Source organism: Pongo pygmaeus, chromosome 10, assembly GCF_028885625.2.
Source record: "Pongo pygmaeus isolate AG05252 chromosome 10, NHGRI_mPonPyg2-v2.0_pri, whole genome shotgun sequence".
In the NCBI taxonomy this organism is placed as follows: Eukaryota; Metazoa; Chordata; class Mammalia; order Primates; family Hominidae; genus Pongo; species Pongo pygmaeus.
The window spans coordinates 21,128,482-21,148,265 of NC_072383.2; the positions used below are offsets into that span (position 1 = coordinate 21,128,482).

General features: G+C 36.0%; 1 protein-coding gene across 7 annotated transcripts in view; it reads left to right on the forward strand.

The window, feature by feature from the left end:
- PDE3A (phosphodiesterase 3A) overlaps window positions 1-19,784 on the forward strand; it is a 306,681-nt gene that overhangs the window by 253,146 nt on the left and 33,751 nt on the right. For all 7 annotated transcript variants that reach the window (XM_054443419.2, XM_054443421.2, XM_054443422.2 and 4 more), the window contains 5 exons: window positions 5,608-5,827; window positions 9,391-9,476; window positions 10,595-10,749; window positions 12,780-12,917; window positions 15,529-15,640. In XM_054443419.2, the coding sequence (XP_054299394.1) occupies window positions 5,608-5,827; window positions 9,391-9,476; window positions 10,595-10,749; window positions 12,780-12,917; window positions 15,529-15,640 (711 nt within the window). The remainder of the gene's footprint in view (window positions 1-5,607; window positions 5,828-9,390; window positions 9,477-10,594; window positions 10,750-12,779; window positions 12,918-15,528; window positions 15,641-19,784) is intronic.

Here is a 19,784-nt window from a genome sequence, read left to right on the forward strand (position 1 = left end):
AACATAAAAAAATATGATAAGATCAAGAAGCTGAAAATTATGGTTAGGGCAGACACTGGAAATATCAGAGCAAATGATGGAACAGCCTCATATTCCTGTGTCCTGATCCCCAGTTTGTATGACTGCACTCTAGAAGAAAGAGCAAAGGAGCAAAGTGTAAAAGGGAAGGAACGTCCACATAAGATACCACATGGGCAGGTGGTAGGAATGAGAGCTACAGGCGTAGCAAGAGCCCCCTTCCATTCTTGCTATCAAGTGCATAAGGCATTTCCATCATGATCATTTTGGGGCGGATTTTGCATTGTGGCATCTTTAGACAGCAGTCACAGCACAGCTAAAAGTTTATAAAATAACCTACATCCCAGGCATGCTGAATCCAACTAATTAAATTCCTAAAGTTCGGCCAAAAGAGACAAACACATCTTGATAAAGAATCAGAGAACCGAAAAGAGATTACAACCCTCCCTAATCAGATGGGCCCTTCTGCTTTAAAATCCTTGCTTCCCTGTTGGGGTTGATGGAGCTAAGTGGTTGTGACATGTTTGATGCAGTTGACTGTGATGCATCCTGGTTTTCCATAAACTCCATGGAAAGAAGCTGGGAAGAGCCCCCTCGTGGCGAAGAGTGTAAGCAAATGGAATCAAATGAAATGTGAAGAGAGTCTGAGGAAACATGTAAGAGCAATAGGCAATGAGGTGGAGAGAAAGCGAGTATGAAGTAAGAAGAGGCATACAGAAAGATAAATACCCTGTTTCCAGAAAGGGCTAATGAAATCTGTTCTTTGCGCAAATCAAGTAAACAGCGTGTCCTCTAGTTCAGTCAATCAATGTTAATTTTAAATAGCTGAAACACAAATTATTATGCAGTTACTAATATAAAATAAATGAACAAAATCACATAGGACTCCTTTAATTAAAGCTTAAAAGCAGGAGATTCAAATATAATTTGTATTTTCAATTTTGCTCTTCTAGTATGAGTCACTGACATTGTGGAGCTACCATGATATTATTCTGCTTTAAAAATTCCTTGAATTTATAGTTATTGTATTTGCAGTAGTCCTTTCCCGGATTCATGTAAGTTTGGCTGTCGATTGCAGTGATAAGAGATATCTCTACACCTGCAATCCAGACTCTGTTTTTCCTATACAAAATTTGAAAATATAGAGAACTTTAATTATGGTATTGTGATTCTTTTTCTTTGGCATTCTCTTTAGATGCGATTTCTGCTTTGGAAAAAAATATTTGGGCTGTCCATTTTCATCTGGGCATGGAAAAAAGAGATGTCTTTATCAGACAAGCTGGTTCCTTTTTTGTTCCATTAAAATTAAACTGAGAGAGTTTTATAGCACAAAACAGATGGATTCACTTAAATAATTCCCCTGCAGTATTGTTTATTTTCTCTCTTTGATTGCCCAAAATTCCTTGTGTCTTGACACACATTTTCTCATGCTCTCAGGAACAAGGAATTAAAGGCCGAATTACTCAAAGGAGTTGGCATTTTAGACTTTATTTTTAAAATTATATTTTTAATTTTTTGTTTTTAAATGTTTTGATTTTAAGTATTTCACATTAGGACAGTTTGAATCATTCAAAAATTTATATTTCATGAGCTATGTCTTCTTCCTGGAATCTGCTAAAATTACTCAAATATAAAGTGAAGATAAACATTAATATATTTGAGAGAATGCCTGTTTATCTGAATCTCTTCACTCATGTGTGAGTGTGTAAATGTGTGAGTGTGCGATGTAAAATTAGATGAGATTTTTCAAAGGTTTTAACGGTCATCCCTCTAACTTTAGACATGATTACATTGAAAGCATTTTAGAAAATTTTAAAGACTTTCAAAGGTTATTCCTCCCTATTCCTAAGACTGTCCTCTTTCTGTATCTGAAATCGTTTATTTATAGTTTATCCTTTCTATAAAGAAAATTTGGTTATTATCTGCATTTATCTCCCTATCTTTTTGAAGACCGATACGGTCTTCAAAATATGCATGCACATCCTAATTCTTTCTGTTTTTAAACTTTAAGTAAACTAAGATAATGCACACTAGGAAAAATAGTAGTTTGGCTTTGGGAAAAAAAAGAGAACTTACAAATATCCCTGCTTCTCATGACTGTTGCCAAGAGTTACACTTTTTTTATATTTACTTATTTATTTGTTTATTTATTTATTTTTTGTGAGACGGATTCTTGCTCTGTCGACCAGGCTGGAGTGCAGCAGTGGTGCGATCTCAGCTCACTGCAACCTCTGCCTCCCAGGTTTAAGCAATTTTCCTGCCTCAGCCTCCTGAGTAGTGGGATTACAGGCATACACCACCACATCAGGCTAATTTTTGTATTTTTAGTAGAGATAGGGTTTCACCATGTTGGCCAGGCTGGTCTTGAACTCCTGACCTCAGGTGATCCGCCCTCCTCGGCCTCCCAAAGTGCTAGGATTACAGGCATGAGCCACTGCGCCTAGCCGAGTTATGCTTTTAAGTGTGTTCAAAATATGTAGACTAACACTATAGAAGCAGAGCTTCTCTCTTACAGGTTTATTTTAAATTTCATCCCAGGCAGTAAATTTGATGTCTTAAAATCTGCTTGTTTGTTTAAATGTAGTTAATCCGTGAGTTCCAAGAACTCTAATGGTTGTGTGAATTTTAAAATTTGTGTTTGAGAGTGAATTGCACGTATCTGAAGCAATCAGCTGGCAGCTACTAAAACTTAGCAATGAAAAAAATCACTCTTCTCATAAATTGCCTTCAGAAAAAACAGGGTGTCAAGACAGAAATGGACAATGTTCTCATGGGCTTTGAACTATTGTTCTGTTAAAAAAAAAAAAAAAAAAAAAAAAAAAACTGTGTAGAAAACTGTCCCAAAACTCAGTTTACTATGAGAACAACTAAGGAATTGCCTAACACAGTGTCTGTCAGGAATCTCTTTTTCTTATGACACAGCAATTACTTTTAATTGCTGTTTTTGCAATTACTTTTCATTGCAAAAACCACAATTACTTTTGCACCAACCTAATAAAACTTTGCCTTGGCCCTACCCAACCCTATCCAGACTTGCCCAGCAACCTCTCTGACCACGTTCCCTGCCCCTCTTTTTCCTTTTTGCTAAGCTGCCAGCCACTGACCTCCTGACTGCTCCTCTGACATCCCCCAGGTATGTCCCTCTTTCCTGAACATGCTTTCCCCAGCTACTTCTCTAAATGTCTTCTGTATTTCCTGAGGCCTCTATTCAAATTTTACCCACCCCCACCCCTTCCCAGCCAGAGAGGCCTTCTCAGTCCATCTTATCTAAAGAGCATTTCTGTTCGTCCCTGCCTTCTAGCCTGTGCATTATTTTCTTCCTATTACTTGAATTTAAGTTAATTTTCTTTTTTATTGACTTTATTTTCTGTCTCCCCTAAAAAAGTGGGAGCTCCATTAGAGCAGGGATTTTATTTTATAACCTACTCCATCCGTGGAGCAAGACTCACAATAACTACTTGTTGGATGAATAAATCATTGAGATACTCAGTACAGATACCTTGGTAAACTTTCTACCACATCATACTAGGATTCAGCTGCTTAACGGCTACAGTGCCTTTCTAAGATTATCTGGAGTCCCTGTCTAAATCCAAAAAGTGGTCCAAATTAGACCAACCCTTTTTAGCCTTTACATCAGAACACCTATATATGTGTAATAGTATTTGTGAATATCATAGCATTAGAGAAATGGGAAGGGATTTCAAGTTTGAAAACTAGATTTCCTTTATTTTATAAAATTATAATGAGAAAAACTAATTATAAGCTATTAGAGATAATATTAAAAATTGAGTTTTTTCTAGAGTTTCCAAATAAAATATTTCTTTTTTTAAAAATATTTTCAACCATTAAATAATTCACAGCAAACTTATAACCCACTTGCTGTACGGAATCATACATTGACTGGGAAATTCTGAGTTAAAACCTTTGTGAACTTAATTTTCTGTTTTGTTTTGTTTTTGGCTCAGGATACTATGTAATGTGAAGGTTTGTCGTTATCTTTGGAAAAATAAATGAGTCTTTTTAATAGAGGTAGAAACCGAAATAAAAACCATTAGGCATGACATAAGGAGCAATGCAAACGCTGCCAAATACGCCATGGGTTTTTACTTCCCCCTTGATTAGTCTCTGATAGACGTACTGGTTTATAAGCTGCATTTTACTAAGAGTAGCTGGGTTTACTCTGTATTCTCCCATGTACTAGTACTGTGACCTTGGGAGGGTTTTTTAACCTCTCCGGGTCTAAGTGGTTTTGTTTGCTTAGTATAAAGGCTGGGAGGGGGTTGAGCTGCTGATTAGGAACTAACAATAGATATGTTGAGAAAGAACTAGAAGGGGTTGCTGCTCTTCACACTGAAGCAAGGGGAGAGTGAGATTTCTCATCTTTAACAACAACAACAAAAAGAAATAACAGTGCCAACAGGAAATTAAAAAGAAAATTACACACAAACACACACACCCACACACACACACACACAAACACACAAAATCGTTCAACAAACTTAATATTCTTTTCAGTGGACCAGAAAACCTTTGGTATGACAACTCAAACTTTTGAGGAAGCTGGACCCTGGAAGCAAACTTTGCTGTAAGCCAGCTGCCAGCTAACCACACACATAATTTGATGATGTGAAGGTGGATGGCTGTAAATTTTCCTAAGTGGTGAGAAATCGACAACGACTTTTAATAATTTCATTTCATTTGCCCTACAGTACATTGTTCAGCCATAAAATCATGAAAACCAGTAAGCAGGTTGTTAGGCAGAAGTTATTTCTCTCCTTTTTTCCATTTTAAGTGCAGCCTGCCTTCTCTGTGTTTGGGAGGGAGTAACTTCAAAAGACATCGTCCTTGTCTTCCAACAGCCACACTTTGAAATCTAAGCCAGTGTCCTGTAAAATTCTTACAATCTAGAGTAAATACAGACAGTTTGGCCCAAATACCCACACTTGAAATGGAAGCTTTAGGTCTATTGTTTGCTCTGAAATGGATTATATTACATTTTAAAATGTTTTCTTCAAAAATTGTTTTGATCAAAGCACTCTTTCGCACCGAAAGGTCTTATTTCACTGAAACTGCGAATGGTTAAGAAGGTTAATTTCCTCTCAGTAATGCATCTTCTTTATTTACATATTTTAAGCATCTGATGCCTGCTGAACTCTGCCCCAGATACTGGTTAATGTTTAAAACAATAGCAGATCCTGTTCCTGCTAAAACCTTCACAACCTAAGAGAAAGTAAACACATGAGAAAATTTTAACCATTATTTCCATGTCAGAATGACAAGAAGAAACAAAAATGGGAGGAGAAAATAATATCCTTCTGTCCTGAAGTTACTCCACGACACCAGGGCTTTGGCTGTATGTGCCAACATTGCCACTATTTTTTTTATGATGATTCATTCCTCCCATTTAATGCTGTGGAGACACCCCAGCCACACTGGCTTCAGATGTTGGTATGTGGAGGAGGCCAGCGCGGTGACCTGAGCAGGCACGTGGTTGTTACTGAGTTTGTAAGAGTCCAGGTGAAGTTCAACAGTTGCAATTTTGCATTTTAAAGACATTTGTTTAGTTACTTAACTCTCATTCTTTCTCAGGTGCCCTCGCTAAAATTTCACCTCTTTCATCGCCCTGCTCCTCACCTCTCCAAGGGACTCCTGCCAGCAGCCTGGTCAGCAAAATTTCTGCAGTGCAGTTTCCAGAATCTGCTGACACAACTGCCAAACAAAGCCTAGGTTCTCACAGGGCCTTAACTTACACTCAGAGTGCCCCAGACCTATCCCCTCAAATCCTGACTCCACCTGTTATATGTAGCAGGTAAGGATTTTTTATGAACTGAAGTTTAATAATACAACCGATGATAGTTGTCCCCTAGAAATACCTACCACCAGCCCACGCAACTTGGGGTAGGTTTGCCAAAGTATTTGACAACCAAGTATAGGATAATGTGATTTGTGTTGAATAGGCTACAATAAAAACTTATGTTTTAGTAGTTTTCTATTAACAAAGTTTAGAATCCATGCAGTTCATACAGCCAATCTTTAGAGAGGATACAAAACTGTTAGCTGTATATGTTGCCTGTTTCCTGATAGGGAATATAGAAAATATATAACTAAAACATTATATCAAGTATTCTGTTGTAATTCTTCATTTTGTTGGAATGTTTGTACTTGTTCTCCAGGGAACGTGTTACATTGATATTAGGCATATTTAATCGTCAGTTTGCATTTCCCATTTTTGCAATTTTAAAATGTGTGAATAATACATTGCACAGGATGGCTGGACTCAAATAGTTCTCTGAATGCAATTTAAGCAATTGTATGTGCTATTCTATCATGCTGAAACAAAATTACAAAGCGTTATCTATCACAGAGGTTAAGAAAAAAATGGCCTAGCATGGCTGGAGTAATTATTTTGTCAAGGTTGTCACGAAGAAATAATTATCTCTTCTTACTGGTTAATGTATTTTTATTGTTCTTCAGTAATAGCTTGAATAATTTATCTTAAAGCATTATGGTATTTTTTAAGTAGAAAAACAGTTGAGTGTTTTTAACTATGAGAGTACCTTGAATAAAACAGTATTTCATTTCTGAGGTTGTTGAGGATAACTATTTGAATAAAGGAGTAACTTGTTGGTTTTCTAGTATCAAATATTACCTCATAGACTCAGATTTTTTCAATGTATTCACCTTTAAGAGATAGCAACTTATATTAAGCATCATAATTTTCATTTTCATATTTTTTACTCATAAGCTCTGTAAATTAAATGAATGTTATTTATAATTTTTATTTTTACCTCCTTTCTCTTTACCAACATTTTTAAATGAGAAATTGTTTTCATTCGTTTGCCCAGAGCCAAAGTTATTCTACTATGCAAAAGTTATTCTGCTGCCCTCTATGAGTTTTTTTAATAAAATAATTTCTGCAGGATATTAATCTCATCTCTTTTCCACAAAAGAGCAAGTTCTGTAGTAAAATATTCAGAAGATATATCATACGTCCCTGTTAGAAATTCACAACACACATGGCTTTATTAAAAGCTCTGAGAAGCTCTGTTAAAAGAATCCCTCTTTATTTATTTTTGTTGTTTCATTTAGTGTTTTCTGAATTTATTTGACCACAGAACCAATTTCTCTGGGTTAACACCCAAGAATTGCCCATGGATCTAATGTTTGGCAGAACACAATTAAGAAGCATTGTTTTATTCTATGCACCCTGAGCCAAGATGAAGCCCAGTGGAGTAATCTTCATCAAGGACATCTGGGTTCAGCATTTTTAGGGAGAGTCTCCCACTGTGGGTTCCGGACTTTTGGGAAATAAGTCCCCTAAAGAAAGGAGAGAGATATTCAGAAAAACTGTACCACTCACGTAGCTTTTTTCATCATAGTGTATTTTTTTTTTTTTTTTTTGTATTCTTAGCAGGAAGAATGTAATGGGATTTTTATAAAAGGTTTCAGAGAAAAACAAGAGGATTTCACTGTCTACTTGTTCAGTAATGTTTATAAATCCAGTAGTGTGTGTTTTATTTGTTTGGGCTTTATAAATCTGTAATTCAAACCAGGTTTTATTATTGCCTTAAAGGCAGCCACCCATGTGGGCACAGAGAGCTCCAGAAACACACGACTAATTGTTGTGGTTTCCCCTGCTGAACTTGAAGAGTTTGGCGTTGAATCCCAGTCTCTTGGCTGCTGTAATGTCTATGCAACAAGCTATTTTTCTGGCATGAGAGCTGGCATATTTTAAGTACTAATTTAAATGGTCCTTTTAGGTATTTTGCAATGAAAAAGTTTAAGGCTAATAAACTTGACTTCTCCTGAGCTTCATCTGAAAATGTAAGCCTACCAATTGCATCTCCTTTCTTTTACCTTTTTGTCCTATCATTTTCTTTTTATTCTCTAACCCAAACTGACAGATTTAATAATTAGAAATATTTTACAGGTAATGTTTTTCTATTTACACTCAAGGGTTGAAAAGTAAAGTTACTTAGTATGCAGATACGGTCTACCCACCTCTTCTGTTAGTGCACACACGAGCACAATTCAGGAAAAAAAAATGATGAGTTATTTAAGATATTAAACAATAAGCTATCACTACTTTTTTCATTTTAGAGTGGGTAGTCTGTGGTTAAATATCAAACAAAAAAATCATCTGAGACCCTTTGTAATATTAGTCAGAAGAACGCAGCAGTAAATGCAGAATCAAAATCTAATCATGAAGTTTCTAAACAAGATAGAAGAGGGAAGAGCCAGTTTATGGCCTGTGCCAGGCCATTTGTGGGGTTACTGTTTAATATTTAAAACAGTCAAACTTCATTCCTCCAACACCCTCTGTTAGAAGGCATTGCTCACCTCTCTTACCTTTGTTTTTCTTGGTGGTTTACAGTACCTCTGGGGCCTGTTTCTCTCAACCAGCATCCTATGTAGTCAGTCATACATCAAAATGCACCCCTCTTTTGTTCATTTCCTTAGGGCCTTAACAAGTAACTGATCGATCTGAAAAAAAGAAGTCAATTTTTATTTTTTAGCAAAACATAAAATTCATATACTATCATTCTATTTCAACCTATGCTGTCTTAAAGTTCTGTTTAGACATACAAATATCATAACCCAATTAAATAAATCTAATAATGAGGCTTCTTTTTTTTTGAGATGGAGTCTCACTCTGTCACCCAGGCTGGAGTGCAGTGGTGCAATCTTCACTCACTGCAGCCTCCGTCTCCCAGGTTCAAGCGATTCTCCTGCCTCAGCCTCCCCAAGTAGCTGGGATTACAGGCGTCCACCACCCTGCCTGGCAATTTTTATATTTTTAGTAGAGATGGGATTTCACCATGTTGGCCAGGCTGGTCTTGAACTCCTGACCTCAGGTGGTCCACCTGCCCTGGCCTCACAAAGTGCTGGGATTACAGGCGTGAGCCCATAATGAGCTTTTAAGCAGCCTGGCCCATAATGAGGCTTTTAAGCAGGCACAAAGGTATTTATTGGGGAAGATAACTCCTGTCCAAATATAGGTCAACACCTGCAAAATGGCTACTATAAGTAGGTATCAGCCTATTGGTATAGGCTGATATTGGTATTCTCTAAATAATCTAACAAAATTTTACCATCACTTTCACCTCAAATATGATCTAGATAAAGAAGGAGAATGAGAGTCAAATGAACTTTCTAATCCTTTGTATTGATTACTGTCTCACAAAAAAGAAAGTAGTACGCTGCATATCAGCATTTATGTATCAAACAAAATGCATATTTTCACAAAACAAATAAGCAGAAGGTAGAAATATTTGACTATTGTTGTTTATCGTAATGTATACATAGATGGTATGTGCCTATGACTTTTTGAAAAGAGGAGGATATACCTACAGCTCTTCCAATATTTTTTAGCTGTGGCAGACCATATTCCCAAGGGAATCCTGCTGATGAGTCCCTGGAGAGAAGTGGGGTAGCCACTCGGACACCAAGTAGAACAGGTAATTCATTGTTTTGGATTCTATTGCCCAAAATGGAAATTGCCTTATTTTTGTTTTCCTGATCAAAACAGTGACCTACATTTCTGACTTTTGGGGGGGCACTGGGAGACGGGGTCTCATGATGTTGGCCAGGTTGGTCTCAAACTCCTGGCCTCAAGTGATCCTCCCGCCTCAGCCTCTTGAAGTACTAGGATTACAGGCATGAGCCACTGCGCCCAGCCTGATTTTTTAAATTACAGATTTAAAAGGACAAGGGAGAAAATTAAAATCATCTATACTCCTACTCTCTAGAGTTAATCATTGGTAAAGTTTGGGTGCAAAGCTTTCCAAAATTTTTTTATACATTTATACATGTGTATATTTTAAAACACAAGAGGCCATTTTATATAATATATAGAACTATATAGAAATATTATTTTATCTTGCTACTTCTGACATTGGAAGTACTTTAAGTGGTTCCCAAAACATAGCAAATAATAAACTTCCTTCAGGCACCTTACTCAGCTATGAGAAATGTCATAGGAGCTCAGAGAGCATAGACTTCAGACTCTGGGTGTTTACTGATTGGTCTTTTAGTTAGCACAGTTTACTGCTGACTGAAATGGCGACAGTGAAGAAGGGCAGATAAGGAAGGAAGCCGCAGCATTCTAAGAAATAGGATTGGATACATAGAATTTCCCATGCTCCCAAGCATATGCCATCACTCTGTGCTCCATAGAGCACTTTATTCCTGGGTGTGTCAACTCAGTTTCTCCCACCTCACGTGCCCGTTCTAGAGTGTTATAGTCACTCAGTGGTTTAATGTATAGAGAGAGAAATAGAGAAAAAAGAAACATAAAGTTCTAGGATTTGTTAAAGGTATGAACTGTTGATCTAAAACATATTATTGAAGGGTTATTGAATGTCATGAGGATTACGAATTATAATTTCCATCTGTTTTACTTTGTTAAGAGATGTGTGATGTTCTCCACCCTATGATCCTATGTTCTTGGAGTGATCAGGAAAACAGTATTTCCCTAAACACTATATTTACCATATGCATCTTAGCAAAATTTGCTTAAATGAGCCCCCTTTCCCCATTGTAGATCTTGTAATAAGTTGTTCTCTTTTAATTGTAGATGACACTGCTCAAGTTACCTCTGATTATGAAACCAATAACAACAGTGACAGCAGTGACATTGTACAGAATGAAGATGAAGCAGAGTGCCTGAGAGAGCCTCTGAGGAAAGCATCGGCTTGCAGCACCTATGCTCCTGAGACCATTATGTTTCTGGTAGTCCCGTATCACTTAACTCACTCATTTACTTGAGAGATCAGCTTCTGTTACAGATATTGGCTTAGAAATGAATCTTTGAGGCCAGGCAAGGTGGCTCACACCTGTAATCCCAACATTTTGGGAGGACGAGGCGGGCAGATCACGAGGTCAGGAGTTCGAGACCAGCCTGACCAATATGGTGAAACCCCTATCTGTAATAAAAATACAAAAAAATTACCCAGGCATAGCCGGGTGCAGTGGCTCACGCCTGTAATCCCAGCACTTTGGGAGGCCAAGGCGGGAGTATCACGAGGTCAGCGACGAGTTCAAGACCAGCCTGACCAACATGGTGAAACCCCGTCTTTACTAAAAATACCAAAATTAGCTGGGCATGGTGGCATGCGCCTGTAATCCCAGCTACGCAGGAGGCTGAAGCAGTAGAATTGCTTGAACCCAGGAGGCAGAGTTTGCAGTGAGCCAAGATCATGCCATTGCACTCCAGCCTGGGCAATAGAGGGAGACTCTGTCTCAAAAAAAAAAAAAAAAAAAGAAAGAAATTACCCAGGCATGGTGGCAGGTGCCTGTAATCCCAGCTACTTGGGAGGCTGAGGCAGGAGAATCATTTGAACCCAGGAGGCAGAGGTTGCAGTGAGCTGCGATCATGCCACTGCACACCAGCCTGGGCAACAGAGTGCCACTCTATCTCAAAAAAAAAAAAAAGAAATTAATCTCTGAAACATGAGATTTACAGATGTATTTCATCCAGATTACACATGTATTACAGCCCTTCCCATACATATCAATATATTTTTTCTCTTTCCAAGCATTATTGGTCTCAATGGTTCTATTATCTGGTGATTAGAAGCATAAGTATTTATAGTTACACAATGATTGCAGATATTTATTAACCCAATCAAAAAGTAAATATAGGAAAATGTGTTATTTCATTCCTTAAAACAATATTTATAAAGAAAGAAAAGAAAGATGAAGGAAGGGAGGGAAGAAGATATTCATTGTCTTAGGGCATCTGCTGGTTTTCTCTAGTACCTCCTTGACTTAGAACATGAACCAATATTTGTTTTTCTTGTAATATGGTCAGGCATATATTGGCACTAGCCACCTATTAAAATATCCTTTAATGATTACTTACTTTGTGTATTTAAAAAGATCCATTTAAGGAGGATGGAAGCATATATTTGAGTCAGCTTCATTTTGGGGAGGTGGCAAGTGGTAGAAAACTGTTGACTCTCAAGTGATCATCAATGGCTGCTATTATCATTTTTCTTTTACTGTATTTACTGTTTCTATTTCTAAGTCAGATAGATCGTCAGGTAAAATAATGTATATGTTTCCCTATCCTCATTATCTTTCTTTTTTTTTTTTGGCAAATGTACTCTTAAGAACATCCTCGTTTGGGACCAGTTATAAAAAACCTTTACTTTTACGTAGTACATGTTTCTCAAGAAACAGTAGATCACATGAAATAAACTAAAATCCCTAAAAAATGGGGCGATTGTTATTCTATAGGATTAATGTCCATTTTAAAGCATTAATATAAACTTAATTAATAATAGTAGGAATGATCAGGTCCTCCTACTCATGGATTTCTTTTGAGAGCTTAATTTAAGGAGGGAACCCTCATCTCAGAAAAATTTACATGACTATGTAGGGATATAAATTTACATGTAATTTCAGAATATTCTGAAGTCTTTAAAACTTTATTTAAGAACCTTGCAGTAGTCCCAAAGTAGTTATACTAACTTACAGAAGAAACATCCGTGTTTTTGCTGGAGTGTATGTGGACCAGTGATAGGCAAGCACCTGATAGTGCAAAATTTATATCTGAAATGGCATTTGTTCCTTTCCTTCTTACTTCGGGGTCAATGTCTCATTCATCTTGACTTTTTTAAGCAAAGATCACTTATTCACCTTGGAGTTTTAAGTCATTTATTTCCGATAGCCACAGTCGTTATTGAATTTAGCAAAGCACAAATTGCCCTGTAGAAAAACTGCATGCTGTTTAAGTATTTTAATGTTAAACATTACAGGACAAACCAATTCTTGCTCCCGAACCTCTTGTCATGGATAACCTGGACTCCATTATGGAGCAGCTAAATACTTGGAATTTTCCAATTTTTGATTTAGTGGAAAATATAGGAAGAAAATGTGGCCGTATTCTTAGTCAGGTAAGAAATGCATTCATTCACACTAATTTAAATATAGGAAAAACAGTTCCTTTGTTGCTTAAAGCTCTGTAAATTCTTGACACTTGTGGATAGGTGTTGTGTGGAGAAAGGAAGTTTTAGAACACAACATTCTGTAGATTCCTTGCTGTGGGTTAACAAAAGAAACTGGAACTTCAAGTGAGTCGAATGTCATATTCTACAATTAAAATACAATATATTTTTAAAGACAAAGTAGGTGGGGATAGAGATATATAGACAAGGGACAAACGATCTAGAATTCATAGAATTAGCAAAAGAAAATCTGACACAAGCCTCTAAAAGAAGAAAACTGCCTATTTAGAGATAATTTATTTTCTGTAATTATTTTTGATGACTTTTTAAAAACTTTTGAATATTACAGAGCTTAGGCCTTATCAAAGATAATACATTGTGCCAAAATGTGTTTCCTCCTAGTGTTATGAAAAACACATCACACAGAGTTATAGAATAATACTGTTGCTGCATAACCAGCCTTTGAGTATTGTTTTCTTTAGGCTAGACTACTCTCAAGGCTTTTCACATAAATAATTACTTGTTTTGCTGAAGAAGAAAGAAAACATGTAGAAATTAAGAATTTGAAAATGTTTGTTTTAAACCACAAAACAAAATGATGGATTTGCTGTACTATGGAATAGCTATCGAAATACACACCCTTAATTAAATAAAGAGGATGGTGCGATAATATGTATCAGCTTATCTTCACATGTTTTAGGTGTATTCTTATAAATTTGAGTAAGTATCACAGCAGAGATAGTAAGGACCATCAAACTTGTGAATATAAGACTTAGGTAAGAATTCAAGACCCAACCCAGATCTGTTGGGGCCACTACACTTCTCTGCAAAACAACAGAAGAGAAATCACTGAAATGCTGATTTCTACGCAGTGCATCAGAGATGAGCTTTCTTTGGACCACTCAACACATGTCTCAATGTGGAACTTCGTTTGGGTTGAGGATCCTAATCTGTGAAGATTGAAGGGAAAAGATAGCAGGCCTTTCTTCTAGTGTTTGATTCTACAAGCACATATGGCTGTCTAGTCTAGGGGTACACTAACATTATTGACAGAATATGAGACACAAAATTCTTACAAAGTCTGTAAAATATTCAATTATTGCCTCTGCTAGACTCCATTCTGTCCATCACCATGTTGAGGAATATAATGGCAGCCCTTGCACTTTGCTAGGAGTTGAGAGTCCTGTTCCTCTTCCCTTCCTTTCTTCTTGGTGCTAAGCAATGTCTCTTACACTAGCTGATCTTAAGGACAGATTTAAGGATAGCTGTTCTGTCCAATTCACCTTAGCCTCATACCTTAGGGATCCCCCTAGCAGATTGTGTATTTTCTTTCTGAAACCCATGGCAAACTGCAACTTTGAGGGAGTGATCTTTCCTGCAAATAAGCCTGTAACGGTGCCACAGGATGTGGCAATGAGCCAGGAAGCATTTTCTCTCTTTATTTTTATTTTTTTACTAGGGAGTGTGTTCCCTGGTATAGAGAGACACATCTCATCTCATTTTATATTTGATGTATATCTCACAGACTCTCGAAAACTTAATCTTCATAGTAACTTTAGTGCAGGTTTTTTTTAAAAATATGTATTTTATAGAAGAAGAAACTAAGGCTTAAAAGAGGCTATGCTACTCTTCTAAAGTCATATAGTAAATATTCAACCCAGGATTCCAAAGTAGATTTATCCATATCAGAAGCCCAGGGCTTTTACATTCATTCAATTGCTTCTCATATCTTCATAAAACACCTTGACTTATTATATCTTCAAGTTCTCCAAATGAGGATTTGGACCTAGTAGAAAAGTGGTTATGATAGCGATCAGTTTTACAGCACAAATGACAGTGTACAGAATTTCATTACAGGTACCAACCACTCCCTTGAAGTTCTGTGACCTGGGAATGGGAGAAAACAACTTGACCAAAATTGCCACAAAATGTTTTCTAAGAGTCATGGATACCAATAGACAATAAAAAGATTAAGAATAATTAACAATTAGATTCATGCAAAATTCAGTGATGTATCTTTTATTCCAATCATGTTCCAAAAACAGAGTAATATATTGATATATGATCCTTATTAGTCACCATTTACTTTCCCAATTTCCCAGACATTAAACTTTGAACAAATGCAGTTTCATATGACTTGCTAAGTAGAACTTTTTGGGATTTTTCCTTTTATTTGAGTTTATAAGAACAAAAATCATGAAATTTTCGTTATGGAAAATATGTATATATTTTTGCCATAGTAAGACTTTAGGACAGCTGAAATGAATTAATGTGAACATTCCAATAAATCACCTTTTGGCTGAGACTAAATGGAAAAAGTCTCATTTCAAAAGATTTTTAAAGAGACATGTGCAATGGAAATAAGTTCTCAGTTTCAATATACAGCCTGCCTTTTGATGACTATCATTTTAACCAACTTAAAAGGACACCCTTCAGATTTTGAAAAGGTATTTAATTTAATGTTTTCCGTTACCGATATTTACCTAGTTTCACCACTGTTCTCTTTATGTCTGACATACACATAGGGATGTTTCATAAGGCTTTGTCTTTTCTTTTACAGGTATCTTACAGACTTTTTGAAGACATGGGCCTCTTTGAAGCTTTTAAAATTCCAATTAGGGAATTTATGAATTATTTTCATGCTTTGGAGATTGGATATAGGGATATTCCTTGTAAGTATATGTGATTTGTGAAATAATACTTTTAAAATATGTCAGATTTGCTGTGGGTAAATGGGATAGTGAATCATTAGCAGGTAGCACAGAATTACACATGGTAGACGCTCAATATGGAGACATCATATGGTGATTAGGGAATATCGCCTGTGTGTTAGAATCCTGGCTACTTTACTTTTCAGCTGTGTGAGACCCTAGGCTTTACTTAAGCGCTACAGGCCTCATTTCTTAGTCCATAAAATGAGGATTATAATACCTGCTTCATATAATTGTTAAGATCAAATAAGATTATAATTTTAAAGAGGTTATTTTAGTGCCTAGCACACAGTAAGTCCAACATAAGTCCACTTTAATATGGCTATTTTTTGGAAATAAATACTAAATTTATTGCCCATTTAATAACCCATCCCTTTTATTGGGTGAATTCAACTTTTGTTGTGGCATCTGAAGGGTTAAGTCACTATATTTGTTTTCTCCACATAAGATAAAGTTGGCTGGCGTTTAGAGGGACAGGAGGATGATGGTCTGATGAATAAAATAGAAAAGACATCTGGAAGTGGTTATGGAAAAATGATAAGAAACACTTGAAAAATCAGGTAAATGGAAAGACCCAAGGAAAACACATAATCAAGTATTCAAGCTTTGAGTCTTGTGGGAATAAGTTTCCCATTTATAATAACAAGAAATTGGAACACAGAGGACATGTTAAATTTTCATTATGTAGGATTTCAGGAATCATCGATTAGAACACATAAGTAAAATGGTCCTATAGTGCTACAAAATATATGGTTTGGGAGACAGTGTCTGTAGGTCGAAACAGGGAAATTGTGGAGATGTTCAAAAATCATGTAACACATGAAGGAAATAAATATATAGAAAGAAAAATAATCAAACATAATATATTGATTGGAGCATGTCTTGGAAATATGTTATTTAAATCATATTTTAGCTTTTAAGCTTTTAAAAGTTTTAAAAGCTTTTATATTTGCTTTTATGCACCTCAGACTTCAGAGTCCCATAACTTTTTCGTAATTGTAAAGAGCTGAAATTACATTAAAAAATAATTAATACTAATAAAGCACAAGTATTTCCAGGAAGGGGTATCACATTAACTTAGGGATTTATTATGAACATATTTATTGTTTTCAAAATCCCATCCACCTGCTACATTGGAATGAATATGCACAGCTGATAGTGTATCATAGAAAAAGAGAATGAAGAACTGAATCTACAAATGAGATTTTCTGAAGAATATGAGACCAAAATACAGGCAGAGTCAGGCAGTTGGAGTAGGGGAAAGAGGAGCTCAACAGTACCAGGGGCCCTGGGAACATCTGGCTGACCAATCCATGGAAGGTGGAAGAGAAATATGAAAAAAGGAGTAGCTGGAAAGGATCTCAAGACAAGCCTTGCTTTCTTAATACAGTTTTCCCAGGGCCCACCCTGGTTGGATGTCAGTGATTGACCTAAGTGTTCACGATTTCTCAAAGGTTAAGGAGTTACATAAATAAACTTTTATAGAAAGGAAGCCACTAAGGAACACTAGTGGCTAAACACTAGTGGCTAAAAACACTAAGGAACTAATCACTAGACTGAATTTCCAAATTCATGTTATATTTTCAAATGTATTTTAATGATGTAATTAGCCATAGCAAAGTTCCACTGAGTTCAAATTGATACTAAACTCCATAGACATAATAACTACCAACTTTTTCACAGGTGGTATATCATTAAATCATAGTTGAAAGATGGCAAATGTTTAAGTACAAAAATAAGTTTTCAGATTCTAAGATTATTCACTTTTATATTTTCTTATTACATTTTTATATGTTACAAGTAATAGATTATTTTTTACCCCTGAAATAGTGGGTTCTTTATTCCAGGTGAAAAGAACTTGTTGTAATAAATCTGTTTGTTCTATTAGAAGTCCCAGATACTCTCCATAAAGGGAATTTATTTACATCTTCTCATAGGAAAGCTCTAGCTTTATTTGTGATCACTTTTATCTAATAATATTTCATATGTGCTGAGATTGTAAGTTAATATGAATATTTATTAAAAGCTTCACTTATCATTAGTTATAATCAGCACATACAAAAATTTGCTGTGTACCTACTTATTTTAATATTTATTTTGGACTATATTTCTAATGGTCCTATCTAAATAAATCCTTAGTTAGTTGAAAAGAAGCATAAGAGGAACCAAAGTCAAAATGGGGTTGGATTAACTTTAATATGATAATGTGTGCAAATATTAGAAACTAAATTTCTTATTATAGTTCTAAGTGTACCTTTAACGGTTTTCAAGAAAAGAGGGTAAGTAGGAAAGCTTTTAAATTTGTAATTAGAATCCTGACAAAAATTGAAGAATCTAGATTTAAACAGAGAGTTGAAGTAATTTCATGGTAGTAGCAATAGACAAGAAATATGGTCAACTCAATAATATAAATGTGATAAAAATGTATTTGTTCAGTCAAACTTAGGATAAATTAATGTATGGTCAATACCCAATTGCATAAGGAGATAAATAATGTTTGGTGTCATTCATAGTCCCTTTCAATTGGGCATTTTGCTTAATAAAGAAAAATCCATTCATATTCGTTCATCGATCCAGTTATTTTTGAAGGTAGTTTTTTTATTTTCAAAGAGTTTCCTCTCTAAAGCATATTCTCCCTAACACCTCTCATTCTGATTTAAGTTTGAGAAATGCGGAGAATGCCTCAGAAGTACCTGTGATCATGTAGCTATTTCATGCCAGCAATGAGAATAGTCCTGCTCAACCTATATTTAGTTCAGTTCAATTCAGCTGTACATGATGTGCCCATTGATTTTAAAGCTAGATATTGAAGTGACATGGTACATGCTAGAGGGGTAGAACTACCAGAGTATTAACTATATGCCAAAAGAAAAAAATATTTAAAGTATTACCTCTATTCTTTATTACTTCCACTTACCCTATGGTGCATAGGAGCATAGACAAAATTTTAAATACAAAATATATAAATTTAGATCTTAAAATGTGTGAATTTACATACAACTCCAACCCTCCATACCAGCTCACTTCAACTCTGTGCTTGAGGGAAAAGGAGAAAGTTGAGAAAACAAGTGTATCAAGACGGAAGAGGGAGATGGGCGGACTCTGGGAAAGAGGTAGGGTGTACCATGTGCTAGTGTATGCATGTGCGTCTATGTGTTATTAAAGAGGGTGAGGGGGTTGCCACATGAGTGAAGGCGTCATCGAGAAGGCTAGGGGTTTGTCCAAAATGCAGAGATTGAAGGAGGAGGTATGATGATAATAAGGATAAAATAAGGATAGCTCTGATAGCATTTCTTATCCTTCTCAGTTGCCTATCCTGGCCAGAAGAAGAGGAGGAATCTTTGAGCATTTTTATGTATTACATAGAAACCTGTCAGTAACTTACATTGACCTTGCTAGCTTCTTTCCTGGGTGTCTTTGCTCCTAGGTTGGGTTACCAGAGAATTAATGACAAGAACAATGGAGATGCCAGCACTTGGCATAATACTGAGTACATGCTAAGTGAATATTTGATTAATAAACATGTTACTGACTGCTAACAGGACAGATGGTTTTCTATTCTTCAATCTAAGTGATTGATGACAGTGTTATTCTCCTACACATACACACATATAACTAGATGTATATGTTTAAATAAGCAGCTGGATTTGGTTAGTGATTTTTTTTATTTAGTACTTTTAAACCTGTACTCGAAAGCAAAAGGAACATTTTTAAATATATATACTGTCTTTACCTAGTTTTTAAATCAAGATTGTAGCAGCCTCATAAAATGAGTTTGGCAGCTTTTCTTCTTATATTTTCAGCACTAGATTATTTACTTAGGATTAATTGCTTGTTGAAAGTTTGTTTTTTGTTTTTTTTTTAAATGAAACATTACCTATAAAGTTTTCTGGGCCTGGGCCTGGGCCTTGGGGTAGGGGGCAGGGTGGATTAGAGCTCAAAAGGATTAGAACTCAAAAGCTGCAAGTTCACCTGGAATAGATGTTATCAATTCCTTACCCCAAACAGGCTCTGCCAACACTGTGATACTGCCCGCCATCCACCTCTGTACTGCTATGCTCATGCACAGGTTTCTCTGACTTGCAACAATAATAGTAACTACTGG